The following is a 20,095-nucleotide window of genomic DNA, read 5'->3' as shown; positions in this document are numbered from 1 at the left end:
TTTGTGTTGTGAAGTTTTCAAGTTTTGGGTAATGCTTTGATGGACTATGGAATAAGGAGTGGCAAGAGCCTAAGATTGGGGATGCCCAAGGCACCCCAATATATTCAAGAATAGCCAAAATCCTACGCTTGGGGATGCCCCGGTAAGGCATCCCCTCTTTCGTCTTCGTTCAGTGGTAACTTTACTTGGAGCTATATTTTTATTCGCCACATGATATGTGTTTTGCTTGGAGCGTCGTGTATTATATTAGTCTTTGCTTGTTAGTTTACCACAATCATCCTTGATGTACACACCTTTTGGTAGAAGCCTACTTGATTTGAATTTGCTAGAATACTCTATGTGCTTCACTTATATCTTTTGAGCTTGACAGTTTTTGCTCTAGTGCTTCACTTATATCTTTTAGAGCACGGCGGTGGCTTAATTTTATAGAAATTGCTAGTCTCTCATGCTTCACTTATATTATTTTGAGAGTCTTTTAGAACAGCATGGTATTTGCTATGGTTATAAATTGGTCCTAGAATGGTAGGCATTCAAGTTGGGTATAATAAAAACTATCATAGGAAGTGAATTGGATGCTATGATCAATTTGATACTTGATAATTGTTTTGAGATATGGAGGTAGTGATATTAAAGTCATGCTAGTTGGGTAATTATGAATTTAAAGAATTCTTGTGTTGAAGTTAGTAAGTCTCATAGCATTCACGTATGGTTAAAGTTGTGTAACAAATTTGAAACATGAAGTGTACCTGGCTTGTGCATCCTTATGAGTGGCAGTCGGGGACGAGCGATGGTCTTTTCCTACCAATCTATCCCCCTAGGAGCATGCACGTAGTGCTTGATTTTTGATGACTTCTAAATTTTTGCAATAAGTATATGAGTTCTTTTGACTAATGTTGAGTCCATGGATTATACGCACTTTTACCTTTCCACCATTGCTAGCCTCTTCAGTACCGTGCATTGCCCTTTCTCACCTTGAGAGTTGGTGCAAACTTCACCGGTGCATCCAAACCCCGTGATACGATATGCTCTATCACACATAAACCTCCTTATATCTTCCTCAAAACAGACACCATACCTACCTATTATGGCATTTCCATAGCCATTCCGAGATATATTGCCATGCAACTTTCCACCGTTCCGTTCATCGTCATGACATACATTACTTTTGTCATATTGCCATTGCATGATCATGTAGTTGACATCGTATTTGTGGCAAAGCCACCATGCATAATTTTTCATACATGTCATTCTTGATTCATTGCACCATCCCGGTACACCGCCGGAGGCATTCATATAGAGTCATATCTTGTTCTAATTTCGAGTTGTAATTCATATGTTGTAATCAATAGAAGTGTGATGATCATCATTATTAGAGCATTGCCCAAAAAGGCCAAAAAAATAGAAAGGACAAAGAAAAAAAAGAAGAAAAAAGAAAATAAATAAAAGGGCAATGTTACTATCTCTTTTTCCACACTTGTGCTTCAAAGTAGCACCTTGTTTTTCATGTAGTGAGTCTCATATCTTGTGCTTCAAAGTAGCACCATGTTTTTCATATAGTGAGTCTCATAGTTGTCACTTTCATATACTAGTGGGAATTTTTCATTATAGAACTTGGCTTTTATATTCCTACGATGGGCTTCCTCAAATGCCCTAGGTCTTTATGAGCAAGCAAGTTGGATGCACACCCACTAGTTTTCTTTTGTTGAGCATTCATTTATAGCTCTAGTGCATCCGTTGCATGGCAATCCCTACTCCTCATGTTGACATCAATTGATGGGCATCTCCATAGCCCGTTGATTATCATCATCAATGTGAGACTTTCTCCTTTTTTGTCTTCTCCACACAATCCCCATCATCATATTCTACTCCACCCATAGTGTTATATCCATGGCTCACGCTCATGTATTGCGTGAAGGTTGAAAAAGTTTGAGATTATTTAAGTACAAAACAATTGCTTGGCTTGTCATCGGGGGTATAGAATCCGAGAACATCTTTGTGTGAAGAAAATGAAGCATAGCCTAACTATATGATTTTGTAGGGATGAACTCTCTTTAGCCATGTTATTTTGAGAAGACATGATTGCTTTGATTAGTATGCTTGAAGTGTTACTATTTCTTTTATCAATATGAACTTTTATTTTGAATCATTTGGATCTGAACATTCATGCCACAATAAAGAAAATTACATTGAGAATTATGCTAGGTAGCATTCCACATCAAAAATTCTGTTTTTATCATTTACCTACTCGAGGACGAGCAGGAATTAAGCTTGGGGATGCTTCATACGTCTCCAACGTATCTATAATTTTTGATTGTTCCATGCTATTATATTACCCCTTTTGGATGTTTATGGGATTTATTTTACACATTTATATCATTTTTGGGACTAACCTACTAACCGGAGGCCCAGCCCGTATTGTTGATTTTGCCTATTTTAGTATTTCGAAGAAAAGGAATATCAAACGGAGTCCAAATGAAATGAAACCTTCGGGAGCGTGATTTTTGGAACGAACGTGATCCGGAGAACTTGGAGTGCAAGCCAAGCAGCAGCCGAGGCGGCCACGAGATAGGAGGGCGCGCCCACCCCCTCTGGGCGCGCCCATTTGTCTTGTGGGCCCCTCGGGCGGCCACCGACGTACTTCTTCCTCCTATATATACCTACGTACCCCGAAAACATCCAGGGAGCCAACGAAACAAAATTTCCACCGCCGTAACCTTCTATATCCGCGAGATCCCATCTTGGAGCCTTCGTCGGCGCTCCGCCGGAGGGGGAATCGACCACGGAGGGCTTCTAAATCAACACCATAGCCCTTCCGATGAGTTGTGAGTAGTTTACCACAGACCTTCGGGCCCATAATTATTAGCTAGATGGCTTCTTCTCTCTTTTTGGATCTCAATACAATGTTCTCCCCCTCTCTTGTGGAGATCTATTCGATGTAAACTCCTTTTGCGGCGTGTTTGTCGAGATCCGATGAATTGTGGGTTTATGATCAAGTTTATCTATGAATAATATTTGAATCTTCTCTGAATTCTTTTATGTATGATTGAGTTACCTTTGCAAGTCTCTTCGAATTATCAGTTTGGTTTGGCCTACTAGATTGATCTTTCTTGCCATGGGAGAAGTGCTTAGCTTTGGGTTCAATCTTGCGGTGTCCTTTCCCAGTGACTGCAGGGGCAGTGTCGGTGTCAAAACCGGCGGATCTCGGGTAGGGGGTCCCGAACTGTGCGTCTAGGCAGATGGTAACAGGAGACAAGGGACACTATGTTTTTACCCAGGTTCGGGCCCTCTCGATGGAGGTAAAACCCTACTCCGGCTTGATTGATATTGATGATATGGGTAGTACAAGAGTGGATCTACCACGAGATCAAGGAGGCTAAACCCTAGAAGCTAGCCTATGGTATGATTGTTGTAATGGTTGTTCGTCCTACGGACTAAAACCCTCCGGTTTATATAGACACCGGAGAGGGCTATGGTTACACAGAGTCGGTTACAATGGTAGGAGATCTACATATCCGTATCGCCAAGCTTGCCTTCCACGCCAAGGAAAGTCCCATCCGGACACGGGACGAAGTCTTCAATCTTGTATCTTCATAGTCTTGGAGTCCGGCCGACGATGATAGTCCGGCTATCCGGACACCCCCTAGTCCAGGACTCCCTCAGTAGCCCCTGAACCAGGCTTCAATGACGATGAGTCCAGCGCGCATATTGTTCGGCATTGCAAGGCGGGTTCCTCCTCCGAATAATTCATAGAAGATTGTGAACACCAGGATAGTGTCCGGCTCTGCAAAATAAATTCCACATTCCACCGTAGAGAGAATAATATGTACACAAGTTCAATCTGCTGACGTATTTTGTGGCATGACGTCATACCACCACCAAGCCTTTACTTGAATCGTTTTTTATTATACCACCTCAGCGCGTTTAGCGAAGCAATTTCCTTGGCACGTCTTGTTGAAGCAGAGATCGTGTTCCCCTTATTCCGGGATTCCCATCAATACGGTCGTGGGTAACCCAACCGTGCCCGTTGCCACGACCCCTCTATCGGAGGCGAGTCCCGAACGGTCACGGGGACGGCTCTTGGTATTCTCCTTCTTTATAATGGGACCAAGGCTTGTTTCTTTTCTTCAATCCTCAATCGAATCTACTCCTTGCCCCGAGTTCCAACACCCAGAGCCCCAGATTTGAGCGCTTCGGACCTTCAACAATGTCCGGCTCCGACCTACAGGGCCGGTGGATGCCCTCCTCCGTCACGGAAGAGGACGTGCTAAAGCTGCGAGAGGCCAAGTACCTGACTTACGAGATTTCGCATAGGCTACCCGCCAAAGGGCAAGTCATTCCCACCCCCGAGCCCGGCGAGTATGTCGTGTTTGTATCCCACCTCCGTCGGGGTTTAGGCTTCCTGATGGATCCTTTTGTGAGAGGGCTCATGTTTTACTATGGGTTGGAATTCCACGACCTGGCTCCAGAGTCCATCCTCCATATCTCTTCATTCATTGTCGTCTGCGAAGCCTTCCTCCGCATTACCCCTCACTTCGGCTTGTGGCTTAAGACCTTTGACGTGGAGCCGAAGATGATCGAGGGGCGTCAAGCAGAGTGCGGCGGGGCGGTTGTAAGCAGAAGGGCCGTCGCTCCATGGCCCGAGGGCTCTTTCCAGGAGGAGCTCGACTTGTGGCAGCAGGAGTGGTTCTACATATCCGCTCCCAGGGGCAACAGGCAGAAGCCGCCGCCCATCTTCCGCTCGGGCCCTCCACAACGGCTGATGTCATGGGTCAGCCAAGGGCTCAACTAGGGGCCGTCAAAGGACGTGCCCCTATTGCAGGGCCGGATTCGAGACCTCCAAGCGAGGGAGATCGATCTGATTGTGGTGATGCAGGTCATGCTGATTAGGCATCTCCTGCCCTGCAAACACCGTCCTCTCCGGCTGTGGGAGTTTAATTCGGAGGGACCACGAATTCTCCAACACTTCATGGGTACGACACCCATGGAGATGTATAAACTGTTCTTCGGATCACAAGAGATGTGTCCGGAATTGACCGAGGACGCCGGCCTAAGCTGCAATCGCCCGGATACACAAGTAAGTAGCTCTAAGTCCAGACTTACCGTTAGTTTGCCTTTCTATGATTCGCCTTTTAACCAGTTGTCCTCTAAACAGGAGTGAATAGCTCAAGCAAAGTTGATACGGTGTCCGGCCCCCCTCCCAGAGACCGCGCCGGATCCCGTGCTGGTCAGGATGCTGGAGGTTGCGCCTTCAGAGGAAGGCGAAGGGGAAAATAGAGGAGCTACCGCCTCAACCGAGGAGGCCTTTGAGAAAGGGGGGATCGAGAATCCCTCCTTCCAAGGGGAGAAGAGGACCGCTTCCGAAAACCCGGAGGCCAAAGCCCCGAAGCGGGGGAAGAGATCTTCACCAGAGGGTCCTGCGCCCGGGGAGGCCCCGGCCGCACAGTCTCCCCTAAAGAATCAGCCCTCCAGCGAGCCGTAAGTAGAAAAAAGGGAGTTTTGTAATAAGGGACATCCCTATTTGTGCTTCTGAGGATAACTTAAGTTTTTACCTTGTAGTTCGGATCTCCGTCCTTCTCAGATGAGCTCGTCTTCGGGGGAACTTCGTCCGGAGATGATGGAGAGTGAGACGCCTCCATCTTCCGCACCATCGGATAGGGCGGACGAGCCTGAAGTGTCATCATGGAGGGTATCCCCGAGTCCGGCAGGGCTGAATAGTTCGGCACCAACTGGTGTGCGGCCGGGGGAGCTGAAGGATCTGCTTGAGAGGGCGTCTATCTCAGAAGGTCACCGTACACTGATGAGTACGGTGATTGAAAGAATTTCATCCGCCGAAGGCGGGTTGCGTGATGCCGTCAGGAGTTTGCTGGCGGGGTTTGAGGTACGTAAAAATGACATACCTTTTGACAGTTTTACACATAAAGTGCGCCCTGTATAGATAGTAGCCCCTGAGACTCGGTAGGGTGTCGAGAACGACAGCGTGCCGAGGATCAAAATCCCAGGTATTGATTTTCGCCTTTCCTATGCAGGTGGCGGATAGTTCGGTGGCTAGCCGGACTGATGGAGTTGCCGAACTAAAGCGGCAACTCGACGTTGCGGATGCAGACATCGCGCTGGTCAATAAGCGACTTGACGAGTCACAAGGTGGGTTTTTTCTCCATGGTCACCTAGTAAGGGGGACCGAAGCCCACTCCTTACAACATGTGTGCTCAATGCAGATGGTGCCGCTGCTGTGGAGAGCCTTCGGGCAGAACTTGCTCAAGCCAAGGAGCAGGCCAGAAGGAGTGATGCGGCTGCCTCGAGGGCGGCCGAAGAGCTAGAAGCCGAAAGGGCTGCACACTGCCGAAGCAGGGAGGAGATGGCCGAAATGGCCGTGAAGTTGAAAGATGTTACCGACCGCAGTGAGGTTCTTGAAAAAGAACGCCGAGCGGAGCAAGAAGGCCTGACGAAGGCCACCGCCGAAGCCAAGGATGCCCGTTCTGCAATGAGGGCTATAAAGGAGGAGTTGCGCCAGGCCGAAGATATTGTGGCTGGCAAGCCCTTTCTGCTGCGCAGGCAGTTTACAGATCCGAAGTACGCTCAGCTTGGCCAGTTGTGGGGTCCGGAGGATCCGTATATGGACTTAGCAGCGAGTGCGGCAGATGCTGTTGTGCACTTCCGAAGTCAGAAGGATCACGAGACGGAAGAGCTTTTTTGGTCTCAATTCCATAGTCCGGATCGTTCACTTCCGCTGACCGATCAGTTAGCCGAGTGGGCTGAGCTGAATAGACTATCCGGACTTGCCATGACGGATATCGTGGCTCATGTCTGGCCGGATAGTCCCAAGCCGAAGAGTTATTTTGGCTTATTGCAGCAATTCCTTGGGGCGGTGCCGCATATCAAGGCGATGAAGCGGTCAGCCTGCATAGAGGGTGCAAGGATGGCCCTCGCTCGTGTGAAGACACACTGGACGGAGATGGATGCCACCGCTATTGCAACCCGGGGTTCGGACAAGAGCCGGTTACCCGTCGAGCACTATTTTGGGGAAGTTCTGCGTGGTGCTCGTGTGATAGAGTCGCAGTGCTCAAAAAATATCATGTTCAAATGAACTTTATGGTTTGTAAAACGATTTTTATAATATAAGCGCTTTTGTACTTGTGCGTTCAAGTATTGAAATATCTCCTGTGTGGCTGTTAATGTATACTTGTGTATAACCTGAAAGATGGCAGTCTTCGGCTTCAGCCCCCAAGCACATAGTGCGGGGGTGTTTGCAAAATAGCGCATTTTCACACTTAATCCAACGTCTTGGTCCTGTAAAGGAGGTGGTAGCGTAGCAAACGAGGCAACGAACTATAATGCTTTATCACTTTCACTTAGCCATAGGAGTTCGAGGGTGGGGCTACTACATAGCCCCTAGGGGCACCGCGCTCTCCGTATTTGGGGCGCGTGTGTGCCTGACCGGGAAGCAGTCCTTCATCAAAGCGGAGGAATTCTAAACATTCCGGAGGTCGATCGAGTGGTTGACCAGTCTCTTGATATATCATGACAGTCAGTTTTCGGCTTTCTCTACTAAGGTGCTCACCCGGCCGAACCGGGGCACAATCGCAGTAGTTCTCCTAGTGCCGCGTTAGCCGATGATACGGAACGTAAGGCAGCAAAACACAGGAGCCAGGAAAACCCAACATTTGACCAAAGACATGATTCGGAGCTGATGCATATAAGGCCTAACTCGAGACGCCAAACACTCCCTGAGGTGTTTGGTCTTTATGATGACGGGCAGATCAATGCCCTAAGCCCCTAGTGTCCCGGTACACGCAAGGTCCTCTGACGCGGCCGATGCCAAAACGTCAGCCTCCTCTCTGGTTATGATGAGAAACCAGGGGATGTATAGCAACAAGAGATAGTAAAAAAGGTTTACGCAGGGTCTTAATCTGAAAAGAATCCTTGCCACGGGTCCCTACTGCACGTCTACGCCTGTGTCTCCATCGTGCTGTATCCTGGACGGGTGTAACACGCTGTTCATCTATAAAAGAGAGGAACTTAGTTTGAAAAGTAATCGTGTCAAAAATGTATTTAAAACAAAGCATGAATAAATAAAGCTGAGCTTATATTAGCTCATTATTGCTCATACGCACAGCCCCTTGTGAAGGGGTGTGCGGCTAGGGAGCCCCTAGCTTATTTATGCCGGACTCGTCTAGCCGTGTTTGGGGTCTTGAACGACCTTTTAATGAGATGATGCCGCGTGGACCGGGCATTTTAAGTGTAAGAGACGCGTAGTGTGGTATTGCGTTAAAGCGGACAAAAGCTTCACGTCCCAATAGTGCTTGATGACTACTTTTGAATGGGGCGACGTGAAAGATTAGCTTTTCGCGTCGGAAGTTGCCGGGTGACCCGAACACAACTTCTAGTAGTAAGGAGCCCGTGCACTTGGCGCAGGGGCCTGGCACCACTCCTTTGAAGGAAGTGTGGCTATGGCGAATTTTAGTACGGTCTATCCCCAACTTGCGGATTGTGTCTGGATATAGCAGGTTTAAATCACTGCTGCCATCCACTAGGACTTGTGTAAATTGTAGTCCGTCGATTATAGGATCCAATATTAGGGCAGTCCATCCTGCGTTTCGAATACTTCTGGAATAGTCCAGGCGGTCGAAAGTAATTGGTTTTGACATCCAATCTCGAGGTTCCGCTTGGGTGGACCGTGCGACACCTACTTTGGCGGGTGCCACACTGTTGTTCTGTATTATCATATGAAGTGAGTTTACTGTTTTGACTTCTTGTGGGAAAGTCTTTTGTTTTCTGGCGCTCTGCTGGTGGGGTTCGTCATCATCCTCACTTGGCACGTCGAGCCCCTTATGTTCGGCGTTGAGTCGGCCGGACTGTTTGAAAACCCAAAAATCCCGATGGGTGTGGTTTGCGCCGGAAGTACTGTGGATTTGACATATCCGATCCAAAATTTTGTTGAGGTTGGATAGCTCGTCGCTGCTGTCCTTAAGAGGCAGTGTTTTATTGTTCGGCCGCGAGCTTTTGAATCCGGCGTTGACCGCCATGTTCTTTGGGCTTTTTTCTTTATTCCGGCGCTGGTCCTTTCTGCGCCGTGATTTTCCGTTTCCATCTCTGATCTCGGATGTACTCGGGTCGCTGGTGCTGCATCTTGCTAGCCAGCTGTCTTCCCCCGCGCAAAAGCGGGTCATGAGGCTTGTTAGCGCGGCCATTGTTCTCGGCTTCTCTTGGCCGAGGTGTCTGGCGAGCCATTCGTCTCGGATATTATGTTTAAAAGCTGTTGAGGCTTTGGCGTCCGGACAGTCGACTATTTGGTTCTTTTTGGTAAGAACCCTGTTCCAGACGTTGACTCTCCGGGCTGTTGAGTTATGTGACTTAAATCGTCTGCATCCGGAGGGAGGACATAAGTCCCTTGAAAATTTGCTCTAAACGCGTCCTCGAGCTCCTCCCAACTTCCAATAGTATTTTCTGGGAGGCTTTTGAGCCAATGCCGAGCTGTCCCTTTGAGCTTGAGGGGTAGATATTTTATGGCGTGGAGATCGTCTCCTCTAGCCATGTGTATGTGCAGGATGTAATCCTCAATCCAGACTCCGGGGTCTGTTGTTCCATCGTATGCCTCTATGTTTATGGGCTTGAATCCCGCTGGAAATTCATGATCCAGCACCTCATCGGTGAAACATAGTGGGTGTGCGGTGCCCCTGTATTTAGGCGTGCCGTTATCTTCGGACATGCGGCGTGTTGTGTTGCTTCCTGGGGCCCTCTTTTTTGGCCCATAAATGGACCTGACCGGGCCATCTATTTTATGAGGATCATGTGTCGGCTTGTGTGCGGCGTCGCTTGTCGCTTTTGGCCTGTCATCTGGTCGTCTATCCGGCCAGGTGGCCTCTTTGCTTTTTGACTGTGGGGGCTCTATGGCCTCCTCGTCGAATTCCTGCAGTAGCTTGCGCCTCGGGTAGCTCTTTGTTTGGTGGCCATTGCCATATTTGTCCGCGGTCTTGAGTACTTTGCTCCACCTCATTCTGAGTATGTCTTCCGCTGTTTTGAGCTTCCGTTTTTCCTTCTTCAGACTTCTTGTAGTGGCGACAAGTCTTTTGTGAAGGTTCTTATGCTCCGGTGGTGTGTCCGGCGTGAGATCGTCTGGACTGTCGTTTTCGCCGGGCATGGATTGATTATCCGATTCCTCCTGCTCGGATGGATGCTTGGTTGCATGTTTGTCGCCCACTGGTTTGCCCTGCTCTATGGCTAGGTCATTATGGGTGTTGTTGTTATCGAGGCGGGACTTGGGGCGGCGCCTGCATCGCCGTTTTGGTTGTTTGTCGGCGGAATTATCCTTTGCCGTGTCCCGTTGTTCCTCGTTATCGCTTCCTTTTGGGGTGTCCACCATATATACATCATGGGTTGGGGTGGCCTTCCAGTTCTCAGTAGGCGCTGGTTCTTGGTAGTCTCCGGCATCGCCGTCCATACCGTCGATATCTTCGGAGTCGTAGTCTAGCATGTCGGTTAGATCGTCGACAGTGGCTACAAAGTGGGTGGTGGGTGGGATTTGAATTTCTTCGTCGTCCGCATCCCAACCATCCTGACCGCAGTTCGGCCAGGGCTCTCTTGATAACGAGAGACGCTTTAGCGAATTTAGGATGTCGCCAAAGGGTGAGTGCTGAAAGATGTCCGCAGTGGTGAATTCCATGATCGGCGCCCAATCGGATTCGATTGGCGGGGGCGCTGGAGGTTCGGAGTCCGGCAAGGAGTCCGGCACCTCGGAGTCACGAGTTTTGCAAAGGGCCAGGTCGGTATTCGGCTCCATCGCCGTAGCAGTTGCAGCCCCCGAGGCGGTGTCCAGCCACCTGTCCTCGATCTGTGCGGTCGGCTCCGAACTATGGGTCGGAGCGGATTCGTGTGCGGCCTCCAAGGTACTGTCCGGCGGCAGAGCTAGATCATGCCCATCGTGACAGTGCGGCACGCTCGGCTGTGGCTCGAATCCATCGAAGATCAAATCTCCGCGGATGTCAGCCGTGAAGTTTAGGCTTCCAAAATCTGACATGATGGCCAGGGGCGTAGCTTTCGATCTGCTCCAGATGGCCAAGTGAGTTGGCCCGCAGTGCAAAGCCGCCGAACACGAAGATCTGTCCGGGGAGAAAATTCTCACCCTGGACTGCGTTGTTGTTGATTGAAGGAGCCATCAAGCCTATCGGCGACGACACAGAGGAACTCTCAATGAAAGCACCAATGTCGGTGTCAAAACCGGCGGATCTCGGGTAGGGGGTCCCGAACTGTGCGTCTAGGCAGATGGTAACAGGAGACAAGGGACACGATGTTTTTACCCAGGTTCGGGCCCTCTCGATGGAGGTAAAACCCTACTCCTGCTTGATTGATATTGATGATATGGGTAGTACAAGAGTGGATCTACCATGAGATCAAGGAGGCTAAACCCTAGAAGCTAGCCTATGGTATGATTGTTGTAATGGTTGTTCGTCCTACGGACTAAAACCCTCCAGTTTATATAGACACCGGAGAGGGCTAGGGTTACACAGAGTCGGTTACAATGGTAGGAGATCTACATATCCGTATCGCCAAGCTTGCCTTCCACGCCAAGGAAAGTCCCATCCGGACACGGGACGAAGTCTTCAATCTTGTATCTTCATAGTCTTGGAGTCCGGCCGACGATGATAGTCCGGCTATCCGGACACCCCCTAGTCCAGGACTCCCTCAGGCAGCAAGGCATGTATTGTGTTGTTGCCATCGAGGATAAAAAGATGGGGTTTATATCATATTGCTTGAGTTTATCCCTCTACATCATGTCATCTTTCTTAATACGTTACTCTGTTCTTATGAACTTAATACTCTAGATGCATGCTGGATAGCGTTTGATGTGTGACGTAATAGTAGTAGATGCAGGCAGGAGTCGGTCTACTTGTCGCGGACGTGATGCCTATATACATGATCATGCCTAGATAATCTCATAATTATTCGCTTTTCTATCAATTGCTCGACAGTAATTTGTTCACCCACTGTAATACTTATGCTATTTGAGAGAAGCCACTAGTGAAACCTATGGCCCCCGGGTCTATCTTTTATCATATAAGCTTTCAATCTACTTTTATTTACATCTTTACTTTTTGCATCTATATTATAAAATACCAAAAATATATTTATCTTATCATCCTATCTCTATCAGATCTCACTTTCGCAAGTGGCCGTGAAGGGATTGACAACCCCTTTATTGTGTTGGTTGCGAGTTCTTTGTTTGTTTGTGTAGGTGCGTGGGACTTTTGAGGAGCCTCCTACTGGATTGATACCTTGGTTCTCAAAAAATGAGGGAAATACTTCCGCTACTATTGCTGCATCACCCTTTCCTCTTTAAGGAAAACCAACGCAAGCTCAAGACGTAGCAGCCATCCCTTCCGGAGCCGCCTCGTTCGGCCATAATGGCTTGAACATTCTTTTCATAGCCTTCTGAGCCCGCTCATGCACGTGGGATAGTTCCTTTAGCAGGTTCCCCCTGAACGAGCTGGCCTCTTCCTCGGGACGCCCGGTAAGGAGAACTAACAAGAGACGTGGCATGGTTCTTACATTTGTATAATGCACATAATCAACGTATTCACAAGCTAGATTGCACTCACCAAACATGCCCATTTTCAATCTATGGTTCTCCTCTTGGGATTGTGCTAGTTGAGTTCTTAAGCATTTAATTTCTTTGGATTGTTGCTGGTTCTATGCTTTAAGCTTGTTCTTTTCCTCATGACTTCGGGTCAGTACACTGCGGCCAGCTTCTTGCTGTGATTCCGCATACCTTTGAGATTCTCTGGTTGCGTCCAGATCCTTCTACAGTTGACTTATCGATTTAGCTGCTACAGGGCAATCTTTCATTAGCAAAGGTGTTCGAACAATTCTTCATGTGACATAATAAGTCTTTTACTTACCATGTGCTTCCCTGGTAAACTTCTTGACCTCCTCCAGTTCGGCCCTCACAGCTTCCAACTATATTCGGTTGAGCTCGAGGTCCTTGGACAACTTTTTTGTTTTGTCCCACATAGCCTGCACCATAAAATAGTCTTATACACATTCAGACCCTTAACTGGACCGTCCTGCCCAAATTAAGACTTGGGGGCTATTGGGTAGGTTATGTGTTCGGTTATCAAAACCAATGGCTTACCTAATGGTTGGTCGACAGAAGGTTTGCGGCTCTCTCGAGCCCTACTCGGGCGGCTGCGAGATACGCGTCTACTGAACTAAGAGTGTTAAACTCCTGAACAAAAAAACACAGAACAACGCAGCGACTCCTTCTGTTGTCGGTGATTCATCACACTTTTGACTTCGGAGTTGGTAACTGAGATGTCCTCGGGGTCCCCTGGAAGTTGGTCCTCGGTCGTGGTGGCGCCGGCCCTAACTGGAGACCTCGGTTTTGAATTACCCACATGCACCTCTTCAACGTCCTCAGATGAAGGTGGCTCTACATATCTCCTGCAGGTCCGAGCAAAGAAAATTATGGGTATTTGTAGAGGTTGTCAAAAGCAAAATGTCGAAAGTGCGGTGAACATATTACCTCTTGACCCCGGGCGCGGTTGATGTAGCTCCCATTGCCGCCACACTTTTGGATGTCCTACGACCGTTCAGCGGTGACGTGGTCGGTACCGCTCTGGCTGGTGTTCGACGCGTTGTGTGACGGCCCTTGGGGGTAGAAGTTGGTGTGCTAGGGTGGCATGAGGTAAGCGTTTTTTTGGGAAGGAACCTTTTTCCCACTTATGACGGAGGAAGGAAGTGTCCCGGGGTGATCGGCCAAAAGGGCCACTTTAGAGCCATCGAGGCTCTCCTAGATTGAAGACTCCCTCTTCGAAATCAATTGCTGTTTTCGGGTCATCGTGAAACCCAGGATCGTCGACATGAGAATAGCTCTCCGGTTGAGGAGCAGCTCATCATCTTGATCTAGCCCCTCTAGCTCTGCTTGGACAGATTAGATGCTCGAGTAAGAAAGATTACCATATCATCTGACTATAGAATATAGGGATACTCACTGTTTCAATGGTTTTGTAGCTTGAGAAGCCCTCTTTGGGCTCCAATTGAGGGAAGCCTTGCTCTCCTCCATTGAAGAGGTCGACTAAGTCAGCTGCCATTGCCACCTGGTTGGCGGGTTCCATTTGTATGTAACGCGTCGAATTATTTGCCCCGTCATAATGCCATAGGGGGTGCATCCTTTGTCGAAGAGGTTGGACGCACCGGGCAATGGTTGTGGCCATTACATTGATGATGGTTAGCCCGTTGTGAGAAAACCACCTTACTTGAGCGGCTAGGCGTGATACCTCAACACTTTCCTTTTGGGAAGGACTCTTCGGTCGCCAGTTAAATCGCTTATTCAGAGAAACAAGAGAGAGTTCGGGCAGCCCCCTCCAAGTTGGATCAAAAAGGGGGACGTCCTCTATGTAGAACCACTCAGAGGTCCACTCTTTGGCATTCTTTTTGGGAGTCCCTACTGGATACCCTGTCCCAGCAATACGCCATACTTCGGCTCCGCCGACCTCGTGGATTGCCCCTCCTCTGGTGCGGGGGACAAGGCAAAAAAATTCCTCCACACTTTGAAGTGTGCCTCACAACCCAGGAACATCTCACAAAGGGCGACATAGCCCGAGATGTGTAGAATTGATCCCGGGGTAAGATGGTGGAGTTGGATCCCATAAAACTCTAATAAACTCCTCAGAAAGGGATGAATGGGGAAGCCTAAACCCTGTAAGAGAGAAAAGGCACGAAGCATACACTTTCTTCCCGGTGCAGGACGGGGAAGATGTCCGCAAAAACCTCGCCATCAGCGGAAATCAATCTGGGGCGGGTGGACACGAGATCTGATGCAGGTAGGTATCCTTGTGTCTCGAGGTTGCTCAACCTCATCTGAGAAACAGAGCAACTCGCACAGTCGCCTGGACGGTGGTCGTGAGTACGTGAGGAGGAGCTTGGGGCGCTCGCCATTGTTGAGGGCTTTCTTAGCTCTGGCTTTGTGGTGATTCGGGATCGAGTGCGACAGCTTTCGCATTTTTTGGGCTCGTTAAATAGAAATCCCTCCCAGGCCCGTGAGGGGCATTTCTATAAAAGGCTTTTGGGCCATTTATTTCCTCTGATGCACGGAAATCGAGGGCGTCATTTATTCTGAATAAAGAAGACGATGCGTCGAACCCCACAGTACTCCATTGACCGAAGTATCGAGGGTGGCCGAGCTATCATCAGCCGGATATAGGAAATAGGAAGAACTCGCCCCTCAGGCCGAAGACTTCAAGAGGCGTGGAGCTAATGGAAATTGATGACCTCGGCGTTCGAGGCAAGTTCGGAGGCTACTGAGAGTGTCCGGAATTAGTGGGTCCTCAGGCTGGAGGCCTATCTCTCACGGGCCGGACTGATGTGCTACCTTTGGTTCATTGGAGGAAGACTAGACAACAGACAATCTCGTGCTCTAGAAGGAAACCTTTGGATATTTGGTGTTGTTGGGTTCTACGGTAGGGTGCGTCGACTGCAAATTAAAATGTTCCTACACGCAGAACAACAGGAACATGCTACGGAAGATGGATCATAGTTCGTTGCCACTAGATGCGCAGTGCCGTGCAGTGGAAGAAGAGTTGGGGCAGCGTGTCCGCGTGGATCGTCTCCTCCTCGTCCGATCTCCCTCGAACAGTCGGTTGTTCGATCCCACATACAAGTTCACCGGAGCGGCGCAAAGTGCACCGCCTCTAACGGTATCCGCGCGTGCAGGAGGAACACCGTGCGGCGGACTGCTAGGTCTGATCACACAATCGGTGGCGAGTGGACGTGGCTATTCGCAACACATGCAAACCCTAGTGACAGAGCCGAAGCGATCAACTGAATAAGTGTGCCGCACCTCCACTATTTATAGGCATCCGTCGCGGGCTCAACACTTGGGCCTTGCACAGACCCTAAAGCCCAAAGTCTACTTGATCGCGTTCCAAGTCCAGCTCGGATCACATCCAACCAGTGTCCTCCGAACCGACCTCGTAGGTTCCTTCCCTTAAGCGCACGACCCCTTAGGTTCAAGTCGGCTTGGTCACAGTTCGGATCACCTCCGACCTGCACGGTTGGTAGCGGCCTCTAGCAAGGTGTGTCGACGACCAAATAGACTATGAAGCTGGTTAGGCGAACCTGTACAATGTGTCACACTTCTGTTCCCTTTGCCGCATGATATATGTTGTCGGGCTCAAGGCGAGACTGTCATCCTTGTGCTAGCCTGACCTCTTTCTCATTCCAGTGATATCGACCACAAACTGGATTATCTCATAATCCTTGTTGCATGGCCATGCTTATCCTGGTCGGATCACACGAGGGGCCTAGAGTATATCTCTCCTGATCGGAGGGGCAAATCCCATCTTTCTCGACCATGTCTCGCAGCATGGGACTGGACAAATCCGGAACCTACCTTTGTAACTACCCAGTCACGGAGTAGCGTTTGGTCGGCCCAAAGCAAGTCTGTCACCATCCCGAGTACATGCGCCAGCTCAGGTCTTAGGACATAGAACATATGTTGTACTAGAGACTCACAGATGACATATCGATGTCTCTCATAGTTGGGTCTGTCCAACTCGGACCTTATCTCGACTCGGATTCGACTACATCGAATCCGACCAGATCCTTCTGAGTCCATATTATCCGGTTAGCATCCAATGCTCCATGGCTAGTGAGACCAAGCCATCGACCGTGTCATATGCTAGTCTAGTCTCACGTGTGCCCACACGTCACTTGCGACTAGGGACAATCTAGGATGTATCATACAACACAAGATCTCACAGACAAGTCAAGTACTTGCCTACAAGTATCATTGATTACATCCGAGGACTATCATTATTCATAAACACATAGGGCATATCTCCAACAGGCGTGTCCTCCAAGTCCCGCTTGGTATGAGAGGCATGTTTATCCCATGATGATAACTGACATATGTAACCCTAGGTACCCCTGGTGTCTATATAAACCAGAGGGTTTGGTCCGTAGAGGGGACAACCATCATCATACCCACCTAGGGTTTAGTTCGTCGGATCTCGTGGTGGACCAACTCTGTAGTTGTCATACAAACACATCAATACAATCAAGCAGGACATAGGGTTTTACCTCCTCAAGAGGGCCCGAACCTAGGTAAACACTGTCTCTACGCCCCTTGTTACCCATCGATCCAAGATCCACAGCTTGGGACCCCCTACCCGAGATCCGCCGGTTTTGACACCAACATGTGGCGCGACGATGGGTGATTTCCTGGAGGCGGGCACGGCTGCTCGCCGGGACGGGGGGGGGATGGGCACCCAATCCAGGCTCAAATGCCACTCATTAGGGAGGTGGGCATCTGACCACAGCAACGGGGTGTCGGTCTCCTAGTACCGGCGGCAGACTTTGACCTTCACGTATGGCCTGTAGCGTGGCGCGATCACCGGAGGGGAGATGGAGAAAGACACCGGCGAGGTGGAATGGCTAGCCGCACTTCCAGACGAGGCGGACGACGACCCCGCCTCCTGGTCGTGCTTGGTCCTCTTGCTGGGGTGCCACTTCCAGAAGCCCATGACCGGTGGAGAGCGAGGTTGACGGCAGCTATGGTTTGGTGTCTCCGATGGAGGGGGCAATGGTGGGAAGTGGATGGGGACGGGGAAGTGGAAGTGGCAATGGAAGTCCACGGCTTCCCCATAAAGAAGGACGTGGCCGGGGGCCGTCTGGGTGGCTGACTTGCGGGCCCAACCATCCATACACATTGACTAGGGTTGGCGGGAGGTGATTGGACGGCCGGCACGCGGGTCCGAGGCGAATGCCGAGACACCGCGTGCCTGTCCGTTCATTGTCCATGTGACTGCAAAGCTCGCTCAACTATGTGCCTGGAATTGGTCGAGCCGGACAAAAAATGGACACAATTTGAGGATGGGGATGCGCGTTGGGCCGGCTCATCTGTCCGTTTGGGCCAAAACGGACGCGGCCTGACCATTTGGGGGTCTGCGTTGGAGTTGGCCTTAGCACATTCCGCTGGGTTGCCATGTGGTTATAGCAGCGAACGTTGGTGATGGAGGGCACGGGATCGGTTCCCAGCGGGCGAACTTGTTTTTGTGGATTAAAAACTCTAGATGGGTCGGCCAGCGTGGAGCGCTGCAGACGCCCGTTTGCAAAACACATTAATGACGCATGCAACGCCAAATAGGATTCGCCTGAATTGGAGGGGAACTCCTCCTTGGCTGACCAAGGGGGGAGGAATCCTTCCCCACTTGTGGCGCCCCCTCCCCTCTCCTCCAATCGTATATATATTAGAGGTTTTTGGCACTTTTGATACACAAGTTTTAGAGTCTACTCTAGTTCTCGACTTCTAGTTGGTCCTAATTGATCAATTAGAGCTGGACCTAGATCCTCTAATCCTCATAATTAAAAGTTCAGTGTGGTTCTAATCCTCTCCCAGTAATTCTCTGGCGACTATTAGCTCTGGACGGCGAAACGCCGTCGGACCATGAAGACCGTATGCTTGCAACTCGTAAAGTGGTCGTGCTTTCGGCCTTCTGTTCGAGGGACTGTTCGTGAGATCGGTCATCTATAGTTCGAGGAACTCCAAGTATGATCTACGCCAACTCGTCTTCTTCCGCTGCAACTCAGAATCAGTAACGGTCCGACTCAAACCGTTTATTGTATTATTTTTTTGGAGAGAGGAACCGTTTATCGCATCTTCATAGTGTACCTGGGTGATAGTAGGGCGATTTTTGTTTCGTTTTCTACTACGTTTCCCAACACTAACAGCATTCCATAGTTTCGTATGTTCACAAAAGGGTAGCAAAAAATTCTTGAACATGGAGTTTCCTCATTTGGGTGCATTTGCACCTAGGGCAAACAATAGGGAAAAAGTTCAAAAAAAGATGAATTGTTTTTGTAGACAAACATTGTTGAATGTTTTACCAAGATGCAAAATTTTGTGGTGAAAAAACATTCGTGAAGGTCTAGGCAAAACAACAAAACGATGTTCCCAAAAGGGCAACTTTTTTAAAGCACTTTGGAACGCTAATTTTGTTTTTCTGTCCAAGCCTCCACAGATGTTTTTTCATAACGAAACTTTGCATGTTAGTAAAACATTCAACAATGTTTATCTAAAAAAATCAGAAACTTTCAAAATGTGAACTTTTTTTTAATAAACTACTGTTCATACCAGGAGCAGAACAGCACTTCTCAAATTTCTTTGGTTTCTGATTCCCAATCGAGATATAAATCAGACCTATTACTGCAAATGAATAATACTCCAGTGGAAGCGACGAGGCACGAATCAAACTAAACCAACAGACCATCAGCCATTGGCATGACGCTCCGGTGCAACCAAACTTTCAGCCCACGAAACAGCCGAGCACTGCAACCATTCACCCCTTCCACACGAAGGTTGAAACATACCATCACATTATCCAGCCTCAACATAAGTCGAATTTCGCCAAGTTTAGAACAACAACAAATTTCATCTGTATATAACAAGGGTATAAAACGAACTAGGGGAACAACGAATAAACCCTAAGAGAATCCAACAGCATCAGATCAAGACCAACAAGGTGGGCTGGCTGCAGAACGAGCCAGCCGCATTCTTTTCAGTATATGTCGACTGGGACAGAGAAACCTTGTATCTTTGGGTTTCGAGGACCTCTTCCCAGGGCAAGGCGCAACCCTCCTGGCACATCAGGAGATCGCCGGGCGCAACATGGTGCGCTCAAGACTTTGGCCGCCCATAGGTTATCACCATCACATACTCTCCCCCGGAGGAGCCTACCGACGTCTGCAAATGGCGCGACGGGCCAACCCTCAGCCACCTATCCATCAGGTTGTGCACAGGTTGTATGGGGTTTATTGATTGCCCACAGCAGCTCAGTTCAACCTGTAAACACCAAGATCAGGTACTGTTCAGACAAGCTGTTCTGGACTCAAGAAGAATAGACTTGGATGCATAGCTATATAGCAGCAGTAAAGTGATAAGAAATGCTGGTAAACATCAGGTGAGTTTGAACTTCTACTTCTAAGATGAAACTTCTAAATTTAAGCCAAAATTTATGCTAATTCCACTTTACAATAATGTGTGTTCTTCTACAAATAACGCTCATAGTTTTGGACAACTCGTAAAACATTAAGCAAAAGGGGG

The 20,095-nt window shown here is 49.0% G+C and overlaps 1 protein-coding gene across 1 annotated transcript in view; it reads right to left on the bottom strand.

Moving 5' to 3' along the window:
- Positions 1–19,322: 19,322 nt before the first annotated feature.
- Positions 19,323–20,095, bottom strand: part of LOC119307513 (E3 ubiquitin protein ligase DRIP2-like) — a 6,313-nt gene continuing 5,540 nt past the window's right edge. The window contains exon 7 of the mRNA XM_037583586.1: positions 19,323–19,834. Within this exon, the coding sequence (XP_037439483.1) occupies positions 19,670–19,834 (165 nt within the window). The 3' untranslated portion in view covers positions 19,323–19,669. The remainder of the gene's footprint in view (positions 19,835–20,095) is intronic.

The sequence above is a fragment of the Triticum dicoccoides genome, chromosome 5B (assembly GCF_002162155.2).
Source record: "Triticum dicoccoides isolate Atlit2015 ecotype Zavitan chromosome 5B, WEW_v2.0, whole genome shotgun sequence".
Lineage (NCBI taxonomy): Eukaryota > Viridiplantae > Streptophyta > Magnoliopsida > Poales > Poaceae > Triticum > Triticum dicoccoides.
The sequence above is the reverse complement of the archived record's forward strand: the minus strand, read 5'-3'. Positions and strand labels throughout refer to the sequence as shown.